This window comes from Salmo trutta, chromosome 9 (genome assembly GCF_901001165.1).
Source record: "Salmo trutta chromosome 9, fSalTru1.1, whole genome shotgun sequence".
NCBI classification, from domain to species: domain Eukaryota; kingdom Metazoa; phylum Chordata; class Actinopteri; order Salmoniformes; family Salmonidae; genus Salmo; species Salmo trutta.
This window is the reverse complement of record NC_042965.1, coordinates 21,578,241-21,598,760: the sequence shown is the minus strand read 5'-3', so window position 1 is coordinate 21,598,760 and position 20,520 is coordinate 21,578,241. Positions and strand designations below refer to the sequence as shown.

General features: G+C 42.3%; 3 protein-coding genes across 4 annotated transcripts in view; 2 read left to right on the top strand and 1 right to left on the bottom strand.

Annotated features, from left to right (window-relative positions):
• Window positions 1-78: 78 nt before the first annotated feature.
• mthfd2 (methylenetetrahydrofolate dehydrogenase (NADP+ dependent) 2, methenyltetrahydrofolate cyclohydrolase) lies at window positions 79-6,720 on the top strand. The gene is made up of 8 exons (XM_029762985.1): window positions 79-335; window positions 2,490-2,674; window positions 2,895-3,017; window positions 3,276-3,428; window positions 3,524-3,631; window positions 3,838-3,930; window positions 5,210-5,335; window positions 5,453-6,720. Exons 1-8 carry the CDS (start codon window positions 256-258, stop codon window positions 5,599-5,601), a joined length of 1,017 nt encoding a protein of 338 aa, XP_029618845.1. The 5' UTR covers window positions 79-255; the 3' UTR covers window positions 5,602-6,720.
• A 352-nt stretch (window positions 6,721-7,072) lies between these two features.
• On the top strand, window positions 7,073-9,133 carry arl6ip4 (ADP-ribosylation factor-like 6 interacting protein 4). Its single transcript, XM_029762986.1, has 5 exons — window positions 7,073-7,444; window positions 7,618-7,962; window positions 8,101-8,218; window positions 8,334-8,403; window positions 8,515-9,133. Exons 1-5 carry the CDS (start codon window positions 7,255-7,257, stop codon window positions 8,569-8,571), a joined length of 780 nt encoding a protein of 259 aa, XP_029618846.1. The 5' UTR covers window positions 7,073-7,254; the 3' UTR covers window positions 8,572-9,133.
• A 7,235-nt stretch (window positions 9,134-16,368) lies between these two features.
• LOC115200170 (membrane-associated phosphatidylinositol transfer protein 2) overlaps window positions 16,369-20,520 on the bottom strand; it is a 91,564-nt gene continuing 87,412 nt past the window's right edge. For both annotated transcript variants that reach the window (XM_029762982.1, XM_029762983.1), the window contains 8 exons: window positions 19,042-19,190; window positions 18,816-18,932; window positions 18,589-18,705; window positions 18,001-18,149; window positions 17,629-17,778; window positions 17,322-17,502; window positions 16,994-17,122; window positions 16,369-16,884 (listed from right to left, as the gene is read on the bottom strand). In XM_029762982.1, coding sequence (XP_029618842.1) covers window positions 16,531-16,884; window positions 16,994-17,122; window positions 17,322-17,502; window positions 17,629-17,778; window positions 18,001-18,149; window positions 18,589-18,705; window positions 18,816-18,932; window positions 19,042-19,190 — 1,346 coding nt within the window. In that variant the 3' untranslated portion in view covers window positions 16,369-16,530. The remainder of the gene's footprint in view (window positions 16,885-16,993; window positions 17,123-17,321; window positions 17,503-17,628; window positions 17,779-18,000; window positions 18,150-18,588; window positions 18,706-18,815; window positions 18,933-19,041; window positions 19,191-20,520) is intronic.

Sequence of the window (20,520 nt, the reverse complement as noted above, 5' to 3'; positions counted from 1 at the left end):
AGTGAGGGAAAATGAAGTACTTCACCACCCGTTTGGGCAGCTTTGCATTTAGAGGTGTGGCCCTTTTGCCTGGAAACTGACGTATATCCAATATGCGGGCGGGGGGACTTCAGCCTTTAAAACATCTCGAGCCTTCTCAATCCTTTTCACAGACGGTGGTCTGTCAGACTCGGCTTGCTTCATCTTTCAATCTCCCTCACTTCTCTCTCCCCCTTTCTCATTGTTGGATTACTTAACCTATCTAGATCAGTAAACATGGCAACGCTGAGAGCTCTGAGAAAATTATGCCAGCAATCGCAGCATCAAGTGTGTAGTCTACATATGTCAGCATCAAGGTATGTATTAGTAATCCTATATAATTAAGATATCAAATAGATTATTGTTATTTATCTATCTTGGTGGACTATGATAGGTTTGCTTTCTATATGAAAAATGCGCCCTCTTCTTTTTGAAGGTAACCTACCAGGTATTAATTTCCTGCTTGTCTATGGCACTTTCCTTTATGTTTTTCTATGTGTCAATGTATCCCGGCATCTTACCGTCTCTGTGGATACAACGTTTCTGATAGTGCACTGGGGACAATTATGTAACGTTTTAAACGAGACATTGTAGCGAAGAGTGGTCTTGAATCAATGCTCGTCGTAATGCGCCCCTAACGTTATGCCGGTATCATTGCAGTGCTGCATGGCTGATGAAATCGCACAGAGCACTTGCATAAAGGCAGGCAAGTTCCCATTGGGGGTCACCAAACAACTGAAGTGAACAGTATTCAGAAAGTTGTTACCAATGGGGGTCACAAACCAACTAAAGCATCAGTATTCAGACAGTAGTTTTTCGTATCATATGTGTTTAGACAACTATATATATATATATATATATATATATATATATATATATATATATATATATATATATATATATATATATAATATATATATATATAAACCTAGCTTTTGCAGACAATTTTTTTCCCTTCAACTGTCTGCCTAAATGTATTTGATTAATTCCATGTTTAATTTGAGGCATGCCTTGCTGCAGCACGTTCCTTAAGAGAATTAATGTTCCAGACATCTAGAAACACAAACCGCCTGTGTATGCACTGTGACTATGCACATGACTAACATCACAACTGATTTAGCCACTTTTAAACCAGCACAGATGAGTCTCATTTGGAGCGTGCACATTCAAGGTGCACTGTATTGAGTACAAGGTTAGGGTCAACATAGGACAGTGTTTTTTTCAGAACCGTTTCCTATCATCACTTCAGATGAGCAAAGCCTACTTTATAAAACCATAACACCAAACAAGTTGCATTGTTTGTTCTATTTACATTTCACACTCAGGACAAAGCCCATACTTGGGAACAGCGCTGGCACAGACTTGCCGATTGGTAATTAGGAAATGGCTTGGGTTCTAGTTCAGGGTTCTAGTTCAGAGCTGATGGTATTGATTATTTGGGTCTGCTGACAGTCCTTTCCCCGTCATGGTACTGGCACTGTGTGAAGGATAACAAGTCTGGGAGGAAAGGTAGCAAAACGTATGTCCTTTATCCTGTCAGAGACTAACTAATCATTAACATGGTCTGTGGTCAACTGTTTGCTGAAAACTCAACACATTTACAACTAGGTTGTCCTCCTATGGAGACCAAAAAAACCAGACCAAAACATTATGTTCATGCTTTGTGTGCACATTGGAAGCTGGGGAGTGTTGTTGTCAAATGTCATGCCCTGATGGGGTCTCCTCCAGGACTTGCTATTGTGGCCCCATTGAAGAGCTGAATGTTTCTGTGTTTAATTACTCGTGGTAGAATCAAGGGATGGTTATATCACTGTGGATGGCTCATTACTCCTCTGGTATTAGTCCTCTGTGTGCATGCTTTTACATAAGGGATGCTATCTAGTTTAACACATTGAAAATGAAATGTGAGCAGCACTCAGGTTTCATCTTCACCCGCTCCGCTCTGCACTCCACAATGAGGCCAACAACTTGGCTTGAAGGCCCGGGGTTCCAAGAAGTATGTATTGGTATTTTTAGCTGCCACACTCCTCATAAATGGGTAACACCAGGAGCCCTGTACTTGGCCATCGCTGGCTTATGGGGACCCCTACATTTATTTATTTTTAACCTTTATTTAACTAGGCAAGTCAGTCAAGAACAAATTCTTATTTTCAATGACGGCCTAGGAACAGTGGGTTAACTGCCTTGTTCAGGGGCAGAACAACAGATTTTATACCTTGTCAGCTCGGGGATTCGATCTTGCAACCTTTCGGTAACTAGTCCAACACTCTAACCACTAGTCTACCTGCCGCCCCTACATGTTTGCCTACTAGCACTCCTTGCTGACTGACTGCCATACACACTCACTTTGGGATTGACAACTAGCCTGCAGGACTATAAATCACATGCCAACCCCAGTGTATACCTTCTCCTGATAGTTTACATGTTCCTCTGTCCTCTAACATCTGGCTCTCTGCTCTCTGATTCTCCAGACAGGAAGCAGTGGTCATCTCAGGCAGGAAGTTGGCCCGTCAGATCCGGGAGGAGGCCAGGGCCGATGTTGAACAGTGGGTCTCCACTGGCAATCGGAGACCCCACCTGAGCGTGGTCCTTGTAGGAGATCATGCAGCCAGTCACTCTTATGTCCTGAATAAGACCCGAGCTGCAGCTGATGTTGGTATGTAAACACACACACACACACACGTTACCTGTGCTGGAGATCAACTCTGTTGCACAACAGAGTACATACTGGACATACTTGACTAAGAAACTATTCTATGAGTCTTCAACATGGCTTTCTAATTCCCACTTTCTTCCTGGTCACCATCCTTGTCACTGTTTATATTTATCTGGGATAGAATGGGTTCATAATTCCTCCCTGTTTTTCTTCTCTGCAGGTATCAGCAGTGAGACCATCCTGAAGCCCTCCTGTATCTCTGAGGATGAACTCATGGACCTGATCTACAAACTCAACACAGACCACCGGGTGGACGGCCTGCTGGTGCAGCTGCCTCTGCCAGGTAAGGAGTGGCTTTAGGGTGAGAAGACGATGCATGGTGTTGGAAAGGGCAGTTGGGTAGGGGAGTTATTGCTCTTGGTGAGCAAACAGTTATACAACTTTTTGTAGACAAAGAAAGAATGACAGTTTGAAGCTGTTGTTTTTAATATTTATAGCTAATACTTGCATATCCCTGAATGGCGTGGCCTTTGGCCTATTTACTGTAGAACAGCCATTTACATACTGTCTTGTAAACAGCATTCCCACTGTCTTCTCACAGAACACATTGACGAGCGGCGCGTCTGTAATGCTGTGTTCCCTGGCAAGGATGTGGATGGCTTCCACGTGGTCAATGTGGGCCGCATGTGCCTGGACCAGTCCACCATGCTGCCCGCCACTCCTTGGGGAGTCTGGGAAATCATCAAACGCACAGGTGAGGCTCCCCTCCCTCTGTTATATGAATGGAATTAGACTGTTATGGGGGCAAAATGACAACTCTGTCATTGACTGTTCATTCCCGTTTTCCAGGAATTCCTACCCTTGGGAAGAATGTTGTGGTGGCGGGACGCTCTAAGAATGTGGGCATGCCCATTGCCATGTTGCTGCATTCAGATGGGCGTCATGAGAGGCCTGGGGGTGAGTCTGGATGACTTAGGGGCTACAGTGATAGGGTGTATGCTATATTATTTCAATTATTATTAATTAATTATGATTATGTAAAAGTAGATTAACAATGGGTAATAGAGATAATACTGAGTTTTCACTTAAAGCTGAAATTATTAAGTTGAAAATGGAATATGTGGATCATGGCCCTCGCATTTACTTATTTTTTGATTCTGCAGGTGATGCCACAGTCACCATCTCTCACCGTTACACACCAAAGGATCAGCTCCGTCAGCACACAAGAATTGCAGACATTGTTGTTGCTGCTGCAGGTATGGATCATCTCCTCCTATTGAGGATATATTATTACCTTGTCTACTACCTGTCTCTCGCTTATTTGTAAATGTATAATTTGTGACTGAGAGCTACTAGCTGGCTCAGAGCTATTTTGTATCTCTTGAGTAGCTTGTCCTGGGTGGGTCTCTTAAGGCACGGACACACAGGTAGCGTTTGCCGGCAGAGAGTACTTAGCAAACCAACTTTGAAAGGTGACGCTCATTTACTGCATTTCTATACAGTTAAACAAAATGTAAATGCTATTTGGAGAGCAGCAAAAATGACCACCATGGCTGCTGTAGGTTCATTCACCTCACTCGATCTACAAAAAAATACATAGCCAATTAGCTATACAATTGTAATGTTATACACATGAAAGGGGGGAAATATGAGAAATGTTTCACACTGACACTTAGCATCAGTGACGAAACACATATATATATATATATATATACTTGAACTATATTGTTTGCATTTTAATGTAGGCCTATATGGAAGATGTTCATATTGAAGCATATCTTGTTTTTTTATAAGTTCCTAACTTGTTTGAAAAGATTAGTACAGGTTCTCAACGACCCCACATTTGGGAACAACTGTACTAACCTCTCTCTGCTTGCTTTCGCTCTCTATCTGTCTCCTCTGCTTCCTCCTGCATGCATTGCAGCCTGCTTCAGCCTCACCAGTGCAATAGAAGTCTCTGCCAGGAGATAGCCACCTGTCTGACATATCTATAAGAGACTTTAGCAGTTGTGCACTCATTCCCTGGGAGTTGGTTTGTGTTTGTTTGGAGGATGTCTGTAGACACGGCAGGAGTTGCAGGATGGTTTTAAAATGGCCTTTTGTCCGGCATCTCGCAAGCTGGGGTAGTTTGTTTCACCTCGCCCTCGGCCTGTACCGTGAGAGGGTGGAGTTAGCCATTTGAGAGAGTGCTGAATGTGCTGCTAAAAAGGGCTTATCTGGGGGGGACAGGCGAACATAACGAAGAAACCACTGGTCATGATTCCACTCGTTCGCAAAGAGGCAGGTGCAATTTAGAACTCAATCAGATCAAGAATATAAACGTTCTGAGCTTTGATCAACGCTGGGAGCAAAATGTAGGCATTGACCCGTAATTGATTGTCTTTATTGTGTACAATATATATATATATTTTTTTTATTTATTTATTATTATTTAAATAAATATATAAAATTTGAAAAAAGTGACTGTTACAACTGTGGGTGCGGTGTGTGTTTGTGTGGTCCCTTACTACCCTCTAAACCCTCTCCTAATCTCAGGGATTCCAAACCTCATCACTGCAGACATGATCAAAGAAGGAGCAGCCGTCATTGATGTTGGAATAAACAGAGTGCATGACCCTCTGACTGGCAAGGACAAACTTGTAGGGGACGTGGATTTTGAAGGTACGAGTTTGTAATCTAGACAGAAATGTCTACATTTGCATTAGTCCTAAGATGTACTGTGTTCTTGCACACATTTTCTCTGCTACATTTTCTCACCCTTTATCTCTCCTTTTGTAGGTGTGAGGCAAAAGGCTAGCTTCATTACCCCAGTGCCTGGAGGAGTAGGACCCATGACAGTGGCCATGCTTATGAAGAACACCATCAAGGCAGCTAAGAACCTCCTGCTGACTCCCGCTGAGAGGATCCGCATGGTAGCCTCTTCATAACAGGCCATGCCTAACCCTGTCAACAGTGACACATTCCATCCCCCCACCCCTCCCCTCCTCTTTTAACTCGGCGAACTCCCTTGCACACAGACATGGATGGAAATGTGATAGCTTTAAGGTTGCTGGTACCTTACACTTACATAACCTCTACCCGCCATTTCAGAATGTTACAACTCACCCATGCAGCTACTACATATTTATTTTTTGCTAGACTTTATTACTTTTCTCATGTCCTTTTTATGAGACCTTTTGGTTTTACGTGAATTTTAACTACCTGTGTGTTTATTTATTTCTCTGCATTCATTTATCAAATATGTCAAAAGCAGACAAAATTTCAAGGGGAACCAGTCAATTTTAATTAGCAAAAAATAGACAGTTACATAGATATACTATTAAATGAATTATAACATCCTTATTCTATGGGCAGTTTTTGTCTATATCCAATCTCTACAATACCCTTTAGATCAGGGATGGGCAACTTTGATGGGGCTGGGGGCCACAAAAAATCTGCTCATCACGAGGGGCCGCATTTGTTTGCGAGTCTGCGTACCCACATCCAATCACCACCAAGATGATAACAAGTTTAGATTGCTTAAGTTTGTTTAATGGCCCGCTATCTAATCAATTTTAGATGACATGGGATAATTCACTGACTATCAGTTATTAACATAAGAGAACTGCTGATGCACAACCAAATTTCAAAATGTACCTTGTGTATTCTCAGTGCTTGACTTAGGCAGGAGCTCACCAGAGCTGAGCACTGACACCTTAAATGTTCTACTGCTTAAGCTCCTGTTCCTCTTAGAATATTAGCTCAAAAGTATTGTGGAACTCCTGCCCCTAAATATAAACAGTACCGGCACCCAAAATGAACACCGGCACCTATTTTAGTCCAAGTCAAACAATGTGCATTCTACTATTCTAACTCGCAGCAGTTTGTAGAAAATAAACAAAAGCCCATTCCTGCTTTAGGTCACACAAGCACTGTGCGCTAAGAGGGTTAAGGGCTAGTTATGAAATGTCAGCAACAAACAAGTCTGTTAAACACCATAACATTTACATTTGTTTTCAAAAATGCCTTTGTAAAAATTATTTTGAAATAAAATGTTATTGCAAATGGATGGTCTTCATGTTTATTTGGTGCTTATAGCATAGCTCTGCAACAGACCCATCAATCTTACTATGATATAATTTCCATTGTAAAGATTGCAGGTAGGTTACTCTAGTTACATTTCTATAGGAATGATACAAAATATCACAATGCAATACCTTTAACCCTCTACTTCAACCCTCAGAGGTGATACATAGTTTTGAGTATGATATACATCTTGATTTTATATCACAGTCTCATAAAATAAAAATGTTTATTCAGGTAATTCATTGCCAATATGATAGGCGGCCCATAAAAGTATATGATCAGTGTGCAAGAGGACAACAATGTGAAGCGGACACACTTCCTAACGATCCGGAAATGCACGGGGGAATAAAAACAGCTGCACAACCTATTTATCGGGGGTGGACATGTTTTGTTGCCACTTATTTCCAGCTGTAGTTAGCAAAGTATTTCTAAATAGATTTACAGAATCTTCAGTAAAGTTTTAAAGGAATACGATTAATTGGTTGCCCTAGCATACACAGCGTACATTTTCGACTATGGAGCGCAGTAGATCGCGCGACAGTTCTGCGGATAAGACCAAGAGCACGAGCAGACAAGTCGGAGAGAAAAAATTGTCCAAGAAGAAAAAGCGAAGACATACCTCTTCTTCATCTTCCTCATCGTCCAGCAGCAGTGCGAGTCCGACCCCGTCAAAGAAAGCCTCACGTTCCCTCAGCAAGAGCCAAGGTTTTCTTGACTCAATTATTATTAAATCACACGTAGTAGTAGATAGTTAACGTTACACACGTATGTGTAGCACTTCACATCCTCACATACAGATATCTAATGTCAGAGAATAAGATAATGAAATATCTTTGTATGTATATCAATTTTACAATGTGTACATTTGTCTGCTTCAGATCGGAAAGGGAAGAAGAAAATGAAAAAAAGAAGTTCTTCATCTTCCTCGTCAAGCTCTTCTTCATCCTCCTCATCCTCCTCATCAAGTGATGAAAAGTCCAAGAGGAAGGAAAGGAAAAGGAAAAAATTCAAGAAGAAGTTAAAGAAGAAGAAAAGAAAGTTGAAGAAAGAGATGAAATTGGAGAAGAAGAAAAAGAAGAAGATAAAGAAATTGGAAGAACGAAGAGCATCCCTGCTTGTAGATTTGATGCCCCCTCCAGCCCCCCCTCAGCCTGTAGGCAGCACCCCCCAGCCCTTCCTGGAGTTGTGGCAGAGTGATGATTGCACAGAAGATCATGGACCAGGTATGTTGGTCTCATATTTTGTTATATGTCCTCAATAGCTAATGTTTATTTGTTAACTAGCTAAACAAAGAATGGAATATGAAACCAGATATAAAGCTGAGCAAATGGGTGGATGTTTTGTTTTTGTCCATTCTGTAGCAATGACAGATGAGCAGAAAGCCAGGCTATCCACCAAGAGACCCTTAACAAAGGAGGAGTATGAGGCTAAGCAGAGTGTCATCCGCAGGGTGGTAGACCCTGAGACTGGACGCACCAGGTACACCAACGCTATATACAACTGTGTTCCCATGGCATCTATGGTTCGGTAGTTTCAATCTCTATTCCTATATGGGTGTGTGCTGGTTTTTATTCCCTCTGTTTTTGTTTTTCAGGCTGATAAGGGGAGAGGGAGAGATCATTGAGGAGATTGTCAGTAAAGAGAGACACAAAGACATCAACAAGGTAAATGGAAAACCATCAAAGACCATGCAGCTATGTGTGCTTTTATGGGGTTGAAGTGTTGTCCTCTACCTATAAAAATGTCTACCTAACACTTGCCCTCTCTTGTTACAGCAAGCCACAAAGGGAGACGGAAACTCCTTTCAGAAGAAACTAGGACTGAACAGGTAGAGGGTTTCCCCCTGATATAAAGGCTACGGTAGGAAGGAGACATCTATACCATTCTGTATAGATAGGACAGAAGAATAGGTCTCCAGTTAGTTGTGCTGTGCCTCATTTTTACATGACAGGATCCCTACATGTCTCCAAAATGAAAGTTAAAATCAACCCTTTCTGTGCCTATCAATGACTGTACTGTGAGTGTGACTCAATCATATACATCATGTTTGGCCACATTTTTTTGTTTAATTGCTCAAATGAAATGTAATCAAATTAAATTTGTATTTTAGTTGACCAGCATCCTTTTATCACAATTCACTTTGGAATTTCTTTGAATGTATCAGAAATTCAGAATGGCCATCTGTCAGTTTAATATTCAATTCAATTAAACATGCATTCAAACTGACCCCCAAAACAGTGAACTGTATAATGCTATTTACTTTTTTACCATGTAATAAAGTATTTTTCTTAGATAATTATCCTTGACCATTGCTGTGTGCATCAGATATTTACTATTTCAGTTACAGGTTTAAAACATAACCTTACACCCGCCATTAAAATAATTTACAGACAAGAAACCACACATTTAATTTCTGTTCTTCATACTTACTTTTTATACACTGTATATGTAAACACAGGGAATTGGTAAATAAAACTGTCAAACTTTGGAGTAACACAAAGTATATTGATACTGTATATACCAAGCTTTAACAAAGCCAAGGTATTGGGACTTTTACATCCAGGGTAAGTTCCTTTTGATGTGATCAAATTGTCAGCATTGCCATTTCAAAAAGAGTGTGAGATGAAACCTGTTTTTCAGCACAGAGTTCAAGTAGTTTTATTTAATATATTCCTCTATGTACATTTATACTATTTCCCTGGGGATGAAACCAACCAACCACAAGTCACACCAAAGTCTCATTGGGAAATAATGGCCCCTTTCAGTGACCATACAGCAAATTCTATTGGAGGATTATTCCATGGAGGCATGAGTCAGACCATTGAAACAGAACATTTAAGGCAAAAAGGGAAATGTACTGTAAGGCCTCTGGTAATATCTGCATCTGCCAGTAGCAGAACTATGAGGAATGTCTTTGTCCAGATGTGTCTGAGTTTAACTGATGATTGCACATGTCTATCTTTACATTCTTGGGGTGTCAATGTCCAGTTGACTGATGCAGGACGATGCTTTAAAGAGCAGCCATGTAATAATTGTTAGAGGGGTGTATGTTTTCTTTTAGCTGGATGTGCTAACCAGTCTTCTCCAATTTCACTGTTAGGATGCACAGAAAGACTCAGTTGTCTACAGATAAATCCATTTGGGTTGCCCGTAGAGTTATGTGCCACCTTTAAAAAAAGGTCAAAAGCATATCACATGAACAGTGACTCGTAGCCCAAAGTATCAGTTACAACGGCATTGCTTCAAAACACAAGCCCTTCCAGCTCAACTGACTGCATCCTTTACCATGCCTGTTGCATGTTCATGTGTATTTGGGGCAATGCCTTCTGGGTCGCCCTGAAATATGCCTATTGTAGGGCAATGGACAGGAATAGCATGATCTCATATATGTATGAGATGAATTTGGTGGTAAAGCAAGTATTCTAGAACATTGGGTTCACAATAGCCTCATTTAAACCTTGCTCTAACATGTGAGTTGTATGATCCAATCACTCTTATTAAGGTTAGTCATGTCTACTAGAGCTGGGACGATAAATGGTCGGTTTCGATAATTTTCAGTTTATCGAGGACATTTTACTGATAACGATAAGTAGCCTTTACTAGAGGAATGTGAAGTTGTAATGAAATAGGCCCGTCTGCTAATATTGCTAATGGGACAATTGATAACATTCAAAGTTGTAGGGGTAGTTGAAAGGGTAAAATAATTACTGGTGCTTATACATTTCATTCAACGTATCATTCAATTTATCTTTATCGTGATCATTTAGTCAATTTATCATAATATAGATTTTTGTCCATATCGCCCAGCTCTAGTTTCTGTACGGTTACCAGATTAGCTGATGCCTCCCTGTATGCGAAGTATTTGAGAGATATTCTTTCAAAATAATATGAATTAAATGTTTCTTTACATTTAATTACTGATGCCATAAGTCACTTGTGTTACCTGGCAATGATTTTAGAGGCTGGTATAAAGATTTAAATGGTTTGACCATCCATATCTGCTTTCACTTGATCGATATCCAGACACAGTGCGTGCCTTACTACTTCCGGAGGGGGTCAGGAAGATCTGATCACAATGTGTCTTTTAATAGTCTACACCCATCTGAAAATGTGGGCACAATCAGAATGTGGACCAGATCAGGACTTGGGGCACATGTTAGTACCAGGTATAAACAGGGCTATAGACAGTCTGATGCCTCATTCATTCCCTACCAGAGCAATCTGTATGGATTGCGAGGACCCCACTTCACCATGATGGTCCTCCCTCCCAATACACCCCTCACACTGTCTTCCTTGCTGTCCCTGGATCACGCCAGAAATGTAATGACCGTTCAACCAAGATCCCATTTGTATAAACAATTTGCTATGATCATCATGTGCTTTGAAAATGTTTCTACCCGTATGTCTCATCACAGGGCACCTAGACATTTTGTGAGTGTGTTAGCACGAGGTTCTGTCTCTGCTGCTGCATGTGCCTGCTTAACTGATTGTCAATGCATTGTGGCATTCTTTCTATATGGTGGATCTGCTGCTGTGGCATGATTGTGGGTAATATTGCACCTTCTCACTAACATTTCAGTACTCCGTGGTCCATTACAGTCATAGTTCTACACAATTTTGAAACAGGTAAACATCATTTGCATGAATAAACCTAAGATTAATCACCTTAACTTATTAATCAACATTATTGAACAAATCTTAACTCTCCTTCTTTCCAAAGCAGATTTTTACAAATATCTACAGACTTTTCAGAGGCTTCAACAAATAACTCCCAACTGAACCTAAATAGTATTGTCTACGTGCTCAATAACATTGAATGCCTCATTTACAGCTCAGGAAGTGATTGACTTTCAAAATACACTATATATACAAAAGTATGTGGACACCCCTTCAAATTAGTGGCTTCGGCTATTTCAGCCATACCCATAGCTGACAGGTGTAGAAAACTTAGTAAACAGCCATGCAATCTCCATAGACAAACATTGCCAAGTCAGTTCGTCAAATTTCTGCCCTGCTAGAGCTGCTCCGGTCAACTGTAAGTGCTGTTATTGTGAAGGGGAAACGTCAAGGAGCAACAACGACTCAGCCGCGAAGTGGTAGGCCACACAAGCTCACAGAACGGGGCCGCCGAGTGCTGAAGCGTGTAGAGCGTAAAAATTGTCTGTCCTCGATTGCAACACTCACTACCAACGTCAGGACAAGAACTGTTCGTCGGGAGCTTCATGAAATACGTTTCCATGGCTGAGCAGCCACACATAAGCCTAAAATCACCATGCGCAATGCCAAGCGTCGGCTGGTGTGGTGTAAAGCTCACCACCATTGGACTCTGGAGCAGTGGCAACGCGTACTCTGGAGTGATGAATCACGCTTCACTATCTGGCAGTCAGACGGACGAATCTGGGTTTGGCGGATGTCAGGAGAACGCTACCTGCCCAAATGCATAGTGCCAACTGTAAAGTTTGGTGGAGGAGTAATAATGGTCTGGGGCTGTTTTTCATGGTTTGGGATCGGCCCCTTAGGAAATCTTAACGCTACAACATACAATGACATTCTAGACAATTCTGTGCTTCCAACTTCGTGGCAACAGTTTAGGGAAGGCCCTTTCCTGTTTCAGCATGACAATGCCCCCGTGCACAAAGCAAGGTCCATATAGAAATGGTTTGTCGAGATCGGTGTGGAAGAAATTGACTGGCCTGCACAGAACCCTAAACTCAACCCCATTGAACACCTTTGGGATGAATTCGAACGCCGACTGCGAGCCAGGCCTAATCGCCCAACATCAGTGCCCGACCTCACTAATGCTCTTGTGGCTGAATGGACGCAATGTTCCAACAGTTAAGTGGGAAGCCTTCCCAGAACAATGGAGGCTATTATAGCAGCAAAGGGGGGACCAACTCCATATCAATGCCCACGATTTTGGAATGAGATGTTTGACGAGCAGGTGTCAACATACATTTGGTCATGTAGTGTATATCATAATAAACATATGACACATTATTAAGATAGCAGATACATTAATACAAATCTTGCCATTTGCATGTTCAGTCGATGTGGTAGAAATGCAATACTATGCAAGGCAAATACCCCTGCTGTGTATTGACTGCTGCGGATGATTGCATGAGATACAAACATAAAAAATGAAACACTATGTAGTTAGAACTAAAACAATTGTTTTTCTGTTCACAAAAAATGAATATATACATTTATACCTATGTATCCTGTTAAATAATAATGAAAATGTGTATCCTGAATGTGTATCTCCTCAGTGTGAAGAGGATATTAGAGAATTGCCCCTTGGTAGGCCTGACCTCAGCTCGCCATACAATAATACAATATTATATACAAGCCTCGGTTATCTTCAACTATACAATCAATCAACCCAAACAAGGTCCACAGAGCAGTTTCAGTCTGGCTCAACAGACATCTTCCATTCAGCTTCTCCCTTCACGTACAGTAGTAAATTGAGCATACTGCCTACTTTGGCACATCACCTTACAGTGATACAAGTTTTCCCTGCAAGTGATATACATAAATATACTTTGTTGTATAGGCAATGATTACAGTGGACTATAATGTAACATGTTCTGTATGATAAAACAGACAATGATTGGGGTCTCAACTGTAATCAAAGCGCAATTGGTATACAGATTTAAGAGTATTGCAGCTGCTGAAACACTGCTATAATTCTATTTTGGCTGTATGTGTGTGGTTCTGGAGACTGTAGACTGTGTTATGGTGCAGAGAGGATACAACCCACCTGCATAACCCAGGGTGGGAGATGGGGGACATGGATCTATCAGGAGTTAAACCAAACTGGCAGCATGAGGACGCTGGAGTCCAGGAGACACACTGTGTATATCGATATGGTATTAAAGACATATATGATGAATATGATAAATAAAAACTAGAGCAATATGCAACTCAGAAACAGTCCAAGTCTCTTTCTTTAGGAGTCTCTTCCTATTGTTGGCCAGAGGTTTGTTTGTGTGTTGTGCATGCATGTTCCTTGCTTAAATAAGATGCTTCTTAAAAGGCTTTTCTCCATTGTATCAATGTCCGAAGAAAAAAGAGACATTGCCTCCTCCTGTTGTTGTTTTTGTTGATTCAGGTATATTGATGGTGTTGCTTTAATAAAGACTGGTTCGTAGCACCAAAGGTTTTCAATGCTGTATAGATGTGGTAAAGAGATCAATGGAATTTGACCAAAACATTGGAAACACCACGCACACAACCCCCCTTCCCAATCTCCTCAAAATCAACCTACATTTATGCTATTGTTTATACATTTATTTCACACAATGTTGGGGTAAAATTAAGCAATAAGGCCCGAGGGGGGTGTGGTACAGTTGAAATTGTAAGTTTACATACACTTAGGTTGTAGTCATAAAAAACTGGTTTGTCAACCACTCCACAAATTTCTTGTTTAACAAACTATAGTTTTGGCAAGTCGGTTAGGACATCTACTTTGTGCATGACACAAGTAATTTTTCCAACAATTGTTTACAGACAGATTATTTCACTTATAATTCACTGTATCACAATTCCAGTGGGTCAGAAGTTTACATACACTAAGTTGACTGTCTTTAAACAGCTTGGAAAATTCCAGAAAATTATGTCATGGCTTTAGAAGCTTCTGATAGGCTAATTGACATCATTTGAGTCAATTGGAGGTGTACCTGTGGATGTATTTCAAGGCCTACCTTCAAACTCAGTGCCTCTTTGCTTGACATCATGGGAAAATCAAAAGAAATCAGCCAAGATCTCAGAAAAAAAGTGTAGAACTCCACAAGTCTGGTTCATCCTTGGGAGCAATTTCCAAACTCCTGAAGGTACCACGTTCATCTGTACAAACAATAGTACGCAAGTATAAACACCATGGGACCACGCAGCCGTCATACCGCTCAGGAAGGAGACGCGTTCTGTCTCCTAGAGATGAGTGTACTTTGGTGTGTAAAGTGCAAATCAATCCCAGAACAACAGCAAAGGACTTCGTGAATATGCTGGAGGAAACAGGTACAAAAGTATCTATATCCACAGTAAAACAAGTCCTATATCGACATAACCTGAAAGGCCGCTCAGCCATAAAAAAAGCCAGACTACGGTTTGCAACTGCACATGGGGACAAAGTTTGTACTTTTTGGAGAAATGTCCTCTGGTCTGATGAAACAAAAATCAACTGTTTGGCCATAATGACCAGTGTTATGTTTGGAGGGAAAAGGGGGAGGCCTGCAAGCCGAAGAACACCATCCCAACCATGAAGCACAGGGGTGGCAGCATCATGTTGTGGGGGTGCTTTACTGCATGAGGGACTGGTGCACTTCACAAAATAGATGGCATCATCATGAGGGAGGAAAATGATGTGGATATATTGAAGCAACATTTCAAGACATCAGTCAGGAAGTTAAAGCTTGGTCGCAAATGGGTCTTTGAAATGGACAAGCATACTTCCAAAGTTGTGGCAAAATGCCTTAAGGACAACAAAGTCTAGGTATTGGAGTGGCCATCACAAAGCCCTGACCTCAATCCTATAGACGATTGGTGGGCAGAACTGAAAAAGCATGTGCCAGCAAGGAGGCCTACAAACCTGACTCAGTTACACCAGCTCTGTCAGGAGGAATGGGCCAAAAGTCACCCAACTTATTGTGGGAAGCTTGTGGAAGGCTACCCGAAACGTTTGACCCAAGTTAAACAATTTATAGGCAATGCTACCAAATACTAATTGAGTGTATGCAAACTTTTGACCCACTGGGAATGCGATGAAAGAAATAAAAGCTGAAATAAATCATTCTCTCTACTATTATTGTAACATTTCACATTCTTAAAATAAAGTGGTGATCCTAACTGACCTAAGACAGGGAATTTTTACTAGGATTAAATGTCAGGAATTGTGAAAAACTGAGTTTAAATGTATTTGGCTAAGGTGTATGTAAACTTACAACTTCAACTGTATATGGCCAATATACCACGGCTAAGGGCTGTTCTTATGCACGACGCAACGTGGAATGCCTGGACAGTCCTTAACCGTGGTATATTGGCCATATAACACAAACTCCTGAGGTGCCTTATTGCTATTATAAACTGGTTACCAACGTAATTAGAGCAGTTACAATAAATATTTTGTCTTACCCGTGGTATACGGTCTGATATACCGGGGTGGCAGGTAGCCTAGTGGGCCAGTAATCGAAAGGTTGCTAGATCGAATCCCCGAGCTGACATGGTAAAAATCTGTCGTTCTGCCCCTGAACAAGGCAGTTTACCCACTGTAAATAAGAATTTGTTCTTAACTGACTTGCCTAGTTAAATAAAGGTTAAATATACAAGGCTGTTAGCCAATCAGCATTCAGGGCTCAAACCACCCAGTTTATCATTTGGAGTATAATGCTTCTATGGATGTCAACCCCAATACATGTTTATGTCATCGTCACCAAGCATTACACTTAAAAACGACTTAAATTACCACCAACAATTTCCATATGGCTAGCTTTACTACCAGCTATATGAACCGGAGTTAGCATTTATCAGATATTTATATATTATGCAGCTTATTTTGAATAGGTGCCAATGACGGCGTCCTTGCGCTTTCCCCAAGTTCCATTGACATGTTTACCGCATGTATTCTTTCATTCTTCTTCCTGTCTCTGTATTTAGAGCTTTGAAAACCTACGACCAGCATCTCACTCTCCCTTGTCTTTAAATTATTCTCTGGTCATCTCAATCTTCCTTTCTTGAATTTCTCTTTCTGCAGTTTTTCCATTTCCTCATCACCTTTGTCCTTGCTCAATTTCATCCTCCTACTTTGGGTTGAACACCCCAGGCTCCAGCTTGGTGCTGCCACTGCGGCCCCAGCAGCCTGCTGTAATGCTCATGCTGCGCTGGGCTGGTCCAGGGCCATGCTGGCTGTGGCTGTCTGACTGGCTCTGTGTGCGCTCTGGTCTACTGTGGCCGCTGCCGCTGGGCAAGCTGGAGGTCGGCTGGGCGGAGATGGTGCGCAGCAGGTGGTTCCGCTTCCGTAGGAAGTCGCTGTTTGCACCCAGACCAAAGCTGCCTTTCCGTAGGACCATACGGGAACTGCTAGTCTTTGCTGGCCGGGAGCGCTGGTTGTACTCCAGCTGAGAGAGGTGGGTCGCATAGCCCTCTGTAATGAACTGTTGGGACAGGCAGGGAAAGAGACAGTCATATAATGTAATGAAGTGCTGCATATGGTAAACTAGAGGACCAGGACTAAACTAAAAAGTCAGTGCATGTGTATCGTACCTGGCACTGAGCTTGCATCTTCTTGGAGGATCGGCCAATAATGTAGATCTGGGAGGGAGAGAGGCCGATGGAGGTGTAGACCGCGATGTCTTTGGTAGAACCGTAACAAGCAAAGATCTTCATGTGAGCCTGTGGAACCAGCGAATCAAGTGTCATCGATAAATTCGGACCAAGAAAACGTATATCTCTTCAATCATCTCCTCTCCCTTCATTGTCTTCTGCACCATTCCCCTTAACCCTCACCTACTCCTGAACCTACCCCCAGCCTCTGTTACCCACTCCAGTACCCTCAACAAACCCACCACCCAACCCCCACTGCCATCCTCACCTCCATGAGTGACTTGAGGAAGTTGGCTTTGTGTCTGAGTGGGTCGTGGACCAGGCCATCACAGAAGGAGACGATGCCATGGGGGAAGTTATGCTGAGACAGCCAGGCCACCACTCTCTGCTTCTGCATGTCTGGACGCCCCGTCACATAGACGATCAGATAGCCCAGGTCCTGCCAGTGCCTGGAAAGAAATCAAACGCTATAAGAAAGAGTGGAGAGAGTGCTACACAACGGGTTATAGAGACAGAAATAATTTTGGCAGATGCTTATGACTGTCCAATCCCAGGTGATGCCAGGTGCATGTTACCTGACCACATCGACTGCTCCGGCTCGAACTTTGGGATCGCTCCCCATGATGGACACGCTGGCAGCGAATGAGCCGTCTATACTGAACACAACAAACTCTGTCCCATGGGGAAGCACTGTCAGGTAGCTGTCTGCAAATGTGTGATCCCCCCTGTCGGTGATAGGACACAAAACAATTGGAAGATAGAGGAGAAGAGACAGAGACAATTGGAAAGAAATAAAGAGGCAGAGGAACAGAATAAATAAAGAGATGTAAGTGTTTTTGGACAGAGTCACCTAAAACCCTCCAAAAACAGGGGGCACCATTTCTGAAGCCTCAGGACTGGATTGGCTGAAAGAGACCATAGAAGAGCATGCCATAGATGCCACTCACCTGACCACCAGTTTGACCGGATAGACGCCAACCCCCAGCCGTTTGCTCTCTGGGATGATGAAGGAAACGCGGCCACTGCTGTTGGTCAGCTCCGTGTCAAAGTACACCCAGTCTCCAGACGGGGGCTGGGTCATGATGTGGATGTCCACCTGTAAACATAATATGTACTGTATATGCCATTTAGCAGACGCTTTTATCCAAAGCGACTTACAGTCAAGCGTGCATCCGTTTTACATATGGCTGGTCCCGGGAATCAAACCCATTACCCTGGCGTTACAAGCGCCATGCTCTACCAACTGAACTACAAAGGACCAACATAGAGATAGATACACAACCACTTTGAACACAAACACATTGAAGATGCACACATACATGTAGCGTATTTTGAATTGAAAACAAATACAGATAAGACTCATGGATGGAAGGATAAGTACATAGGGATAAGGTGGATGGAGAGTTAAGTACATAGGGATAAGGTGGATGGAGGGATAAGTACATTTATATATAGGACTTTGTGTGTTACAAACCCACTGTTTGCATTGTTGTAATGGAAAATGATCATACTGATTGCTGAGAGAGAGAGCCTACCTTCTCCCCAGTCAGTGTGACCATGTCCAGAGGTCCGTACATGAAGCGGCCAGTCACGATCTGCAGCCCACCTTCTGTGAACACTGCATCGTTTACACGATGATTGGCTGTCACATTCTGTCAAAGAAATTCACACACATGAATAGATTGAGACACAATTACAGTGTTAGCAAGAGTGAATCTCTTCAAGTGGTCAACACTGTTCTAGCTGCAGCAGCAGACTGTACCCTGATCTTGACGTGGGTTCTCTTCCTGAGCCACTTCTCCCGGGGTTTAGATGGAGTGAACTCTGACACCTCCTTACCATCCAGCTCCAGTATGCTGGAGTTTTCATGTCTCATAACCTAAAATAAACATATAGATGACACCACACATACTCACCATAGCCACACTAGTGTACATTTTAAAGGGGGCCAGAAGCACAGGCCATGGAAGATTATGGGGTGAGCTCACCTGTCGCAGCAGGAAGGACACTACATCAGTGGACTCCCAGTAGGATGCATGGAAGAGGTGCGGTAGTGCCACTGTGGGGAAGGCTGTCAGGGCATCAGGGCAGTACAAGGCAAAGTCCACACGCTTGGTGCCCCACCAACGGGCTGCGACTGCATGGTGAGAGGGGGTACATGGGTAGGGGTGGGGTGGCATGGTTGCATTGTGAGTAAGACAGAGGGGCAAAACATCCCAATACACACCCCTGGAAAAGTTCAACCATAAACCGTTTGGCTGTATTGAAGGCTGTACTCAATCATAAACCACTATCAAAGCCCAGATCGTCCACAGCAGTTCCTCAGCTATAAGGGAAGTAAGGCAGGAGTTGAAGATTGTTACTGTTGAAATACATATAGATAAGGAAGAGAACCATTGTTATGCAATATTTACATTGTTAAAGTTGGTTCAAGACACGAGTCAACGTAAATAGCAACAAACCAGCAGTTATTTGTATTAAATATGAAGAAAAGGGACGATGGGATTATAAAGACATCTGTTCAATGATTTTGCCAAATAAAACTTCACTAAGTGGATTCACACTGGGACTGTCACTGATGAATTAATGTTTGCCTCCAGAACAGGCTAGGGCACAAATATCTGAATAACCATTTATTCTTGTGGACTGATCACAAACGTGCCTATGTTGAATGGTGTCAACTGTGAGGCAGACCCTGGGCAGTTGGGCAAGTAGCCTTCCGGCTATATCATTTGGATGATGGGTATGTTACACTTTTAAAGTCAAAATATCATCTCAGTATGTTCAGGGTCTCTCTTACCGGTCTGGTTTGTGAAGTTAATGGGACTGTGCTTTATTCAAAAAACATAGTCCACCAGGAAACAGGATCGTCATAGAAACAGAAAGGAATAAACCGAGAAAAGCTGAGAGAAATCTCTGGTAGACAAGAACAATGTTAAAAAGAGATTGATTGTCCAATATATTAGGATTTCCCATAAGAGAAGTCAGTAGTAGGCTGAGCCTGGATTTGGTACATAGTTGATAGGGTCCAGTGTTTTATAAGAATACCCTGATCCCCTTCTGCCTGAGTCCAGGGAGACCAGGTCATATATGGCATACTCCAGGCCAGCTGACAAGTGTCTCTCTAACTGACCAGAGCCACAGGGGCTCACACCTATGTTGGCTTCTGGGTCTCTATGTCTAGTTGTGGCCCATTTCCTGGATCTGTATTGGTAGTTCCTGGGACTGGGTCACTCCTTTCTTTTCTAGGGGACTTGATGGGGCTGCTCAGGGAGAATTTGGTTTGTGATGTCAGGGCGATTTGGGACAAAAGGCTTTGTCCCAAAGGGAGTTTTTGGTTTGGTTAATTTGGCATGCTTGTGCTATGGGAAACAAAACAAAAAGAAAAACCATGTGAAAATGAATGATAGATCATGTCAAAAGGAATTGTTTTCATACTGTCGAGTACTGTATCTTATAGTGCAGTT

What these genes read in the sequence shown, in the direction of transcription:
- arl6ip4 (XM_029762986.1), top strand. Translation starts at nt 7,255, where the DNA reads ATGGAGCGCAGTAGATCGCGCGACAGTTCTGCGGATAAGACCAAGAGC. An exon ending in TTCCCTCAGCAAGAGCCAAG is followed by an intron (nt 7,445 to 7,617) that starts GTTTTCTTGACT and finishes TGTCTGCTTCAG; the next exon opens with ATCGGAAAGGGAAGAAGAAA. An exon ending in CCTGAGACTGGACGCACCAG is followed by an intron (nt 8,219 to 8,333) that starts GTACACCAACGC and finishes TTTGTTTTTCAG; the next exon opens with GCTGATAAGGGGAGAGGGAG.
- mthfd2 (XM_029762985.1), top strand. Translation starts at nt 256, where the DNA reads ATGGCAACGCTGAGAGCTCTGAGAAAATTATGCCAGCAATCGCAGCAT. An exon ending in CTACATATGTCAGCATCAAG is followed by an intron (nt 336 to 2,489) that starts GTATGTATTAGT and finishes CTGATTCTCCAG; the next exon opens with ACAGGAAGCAGTGGTCATCT. An exon ending in CCGAGCTGCAGCTGATGTTG is followed by an intron (nt 2,675 to 2,894) that starts GTATGTAAACAC and finishes TCTTCTCTGCAG; the next exon opens with GTATCAGCAGTGAGACCATC.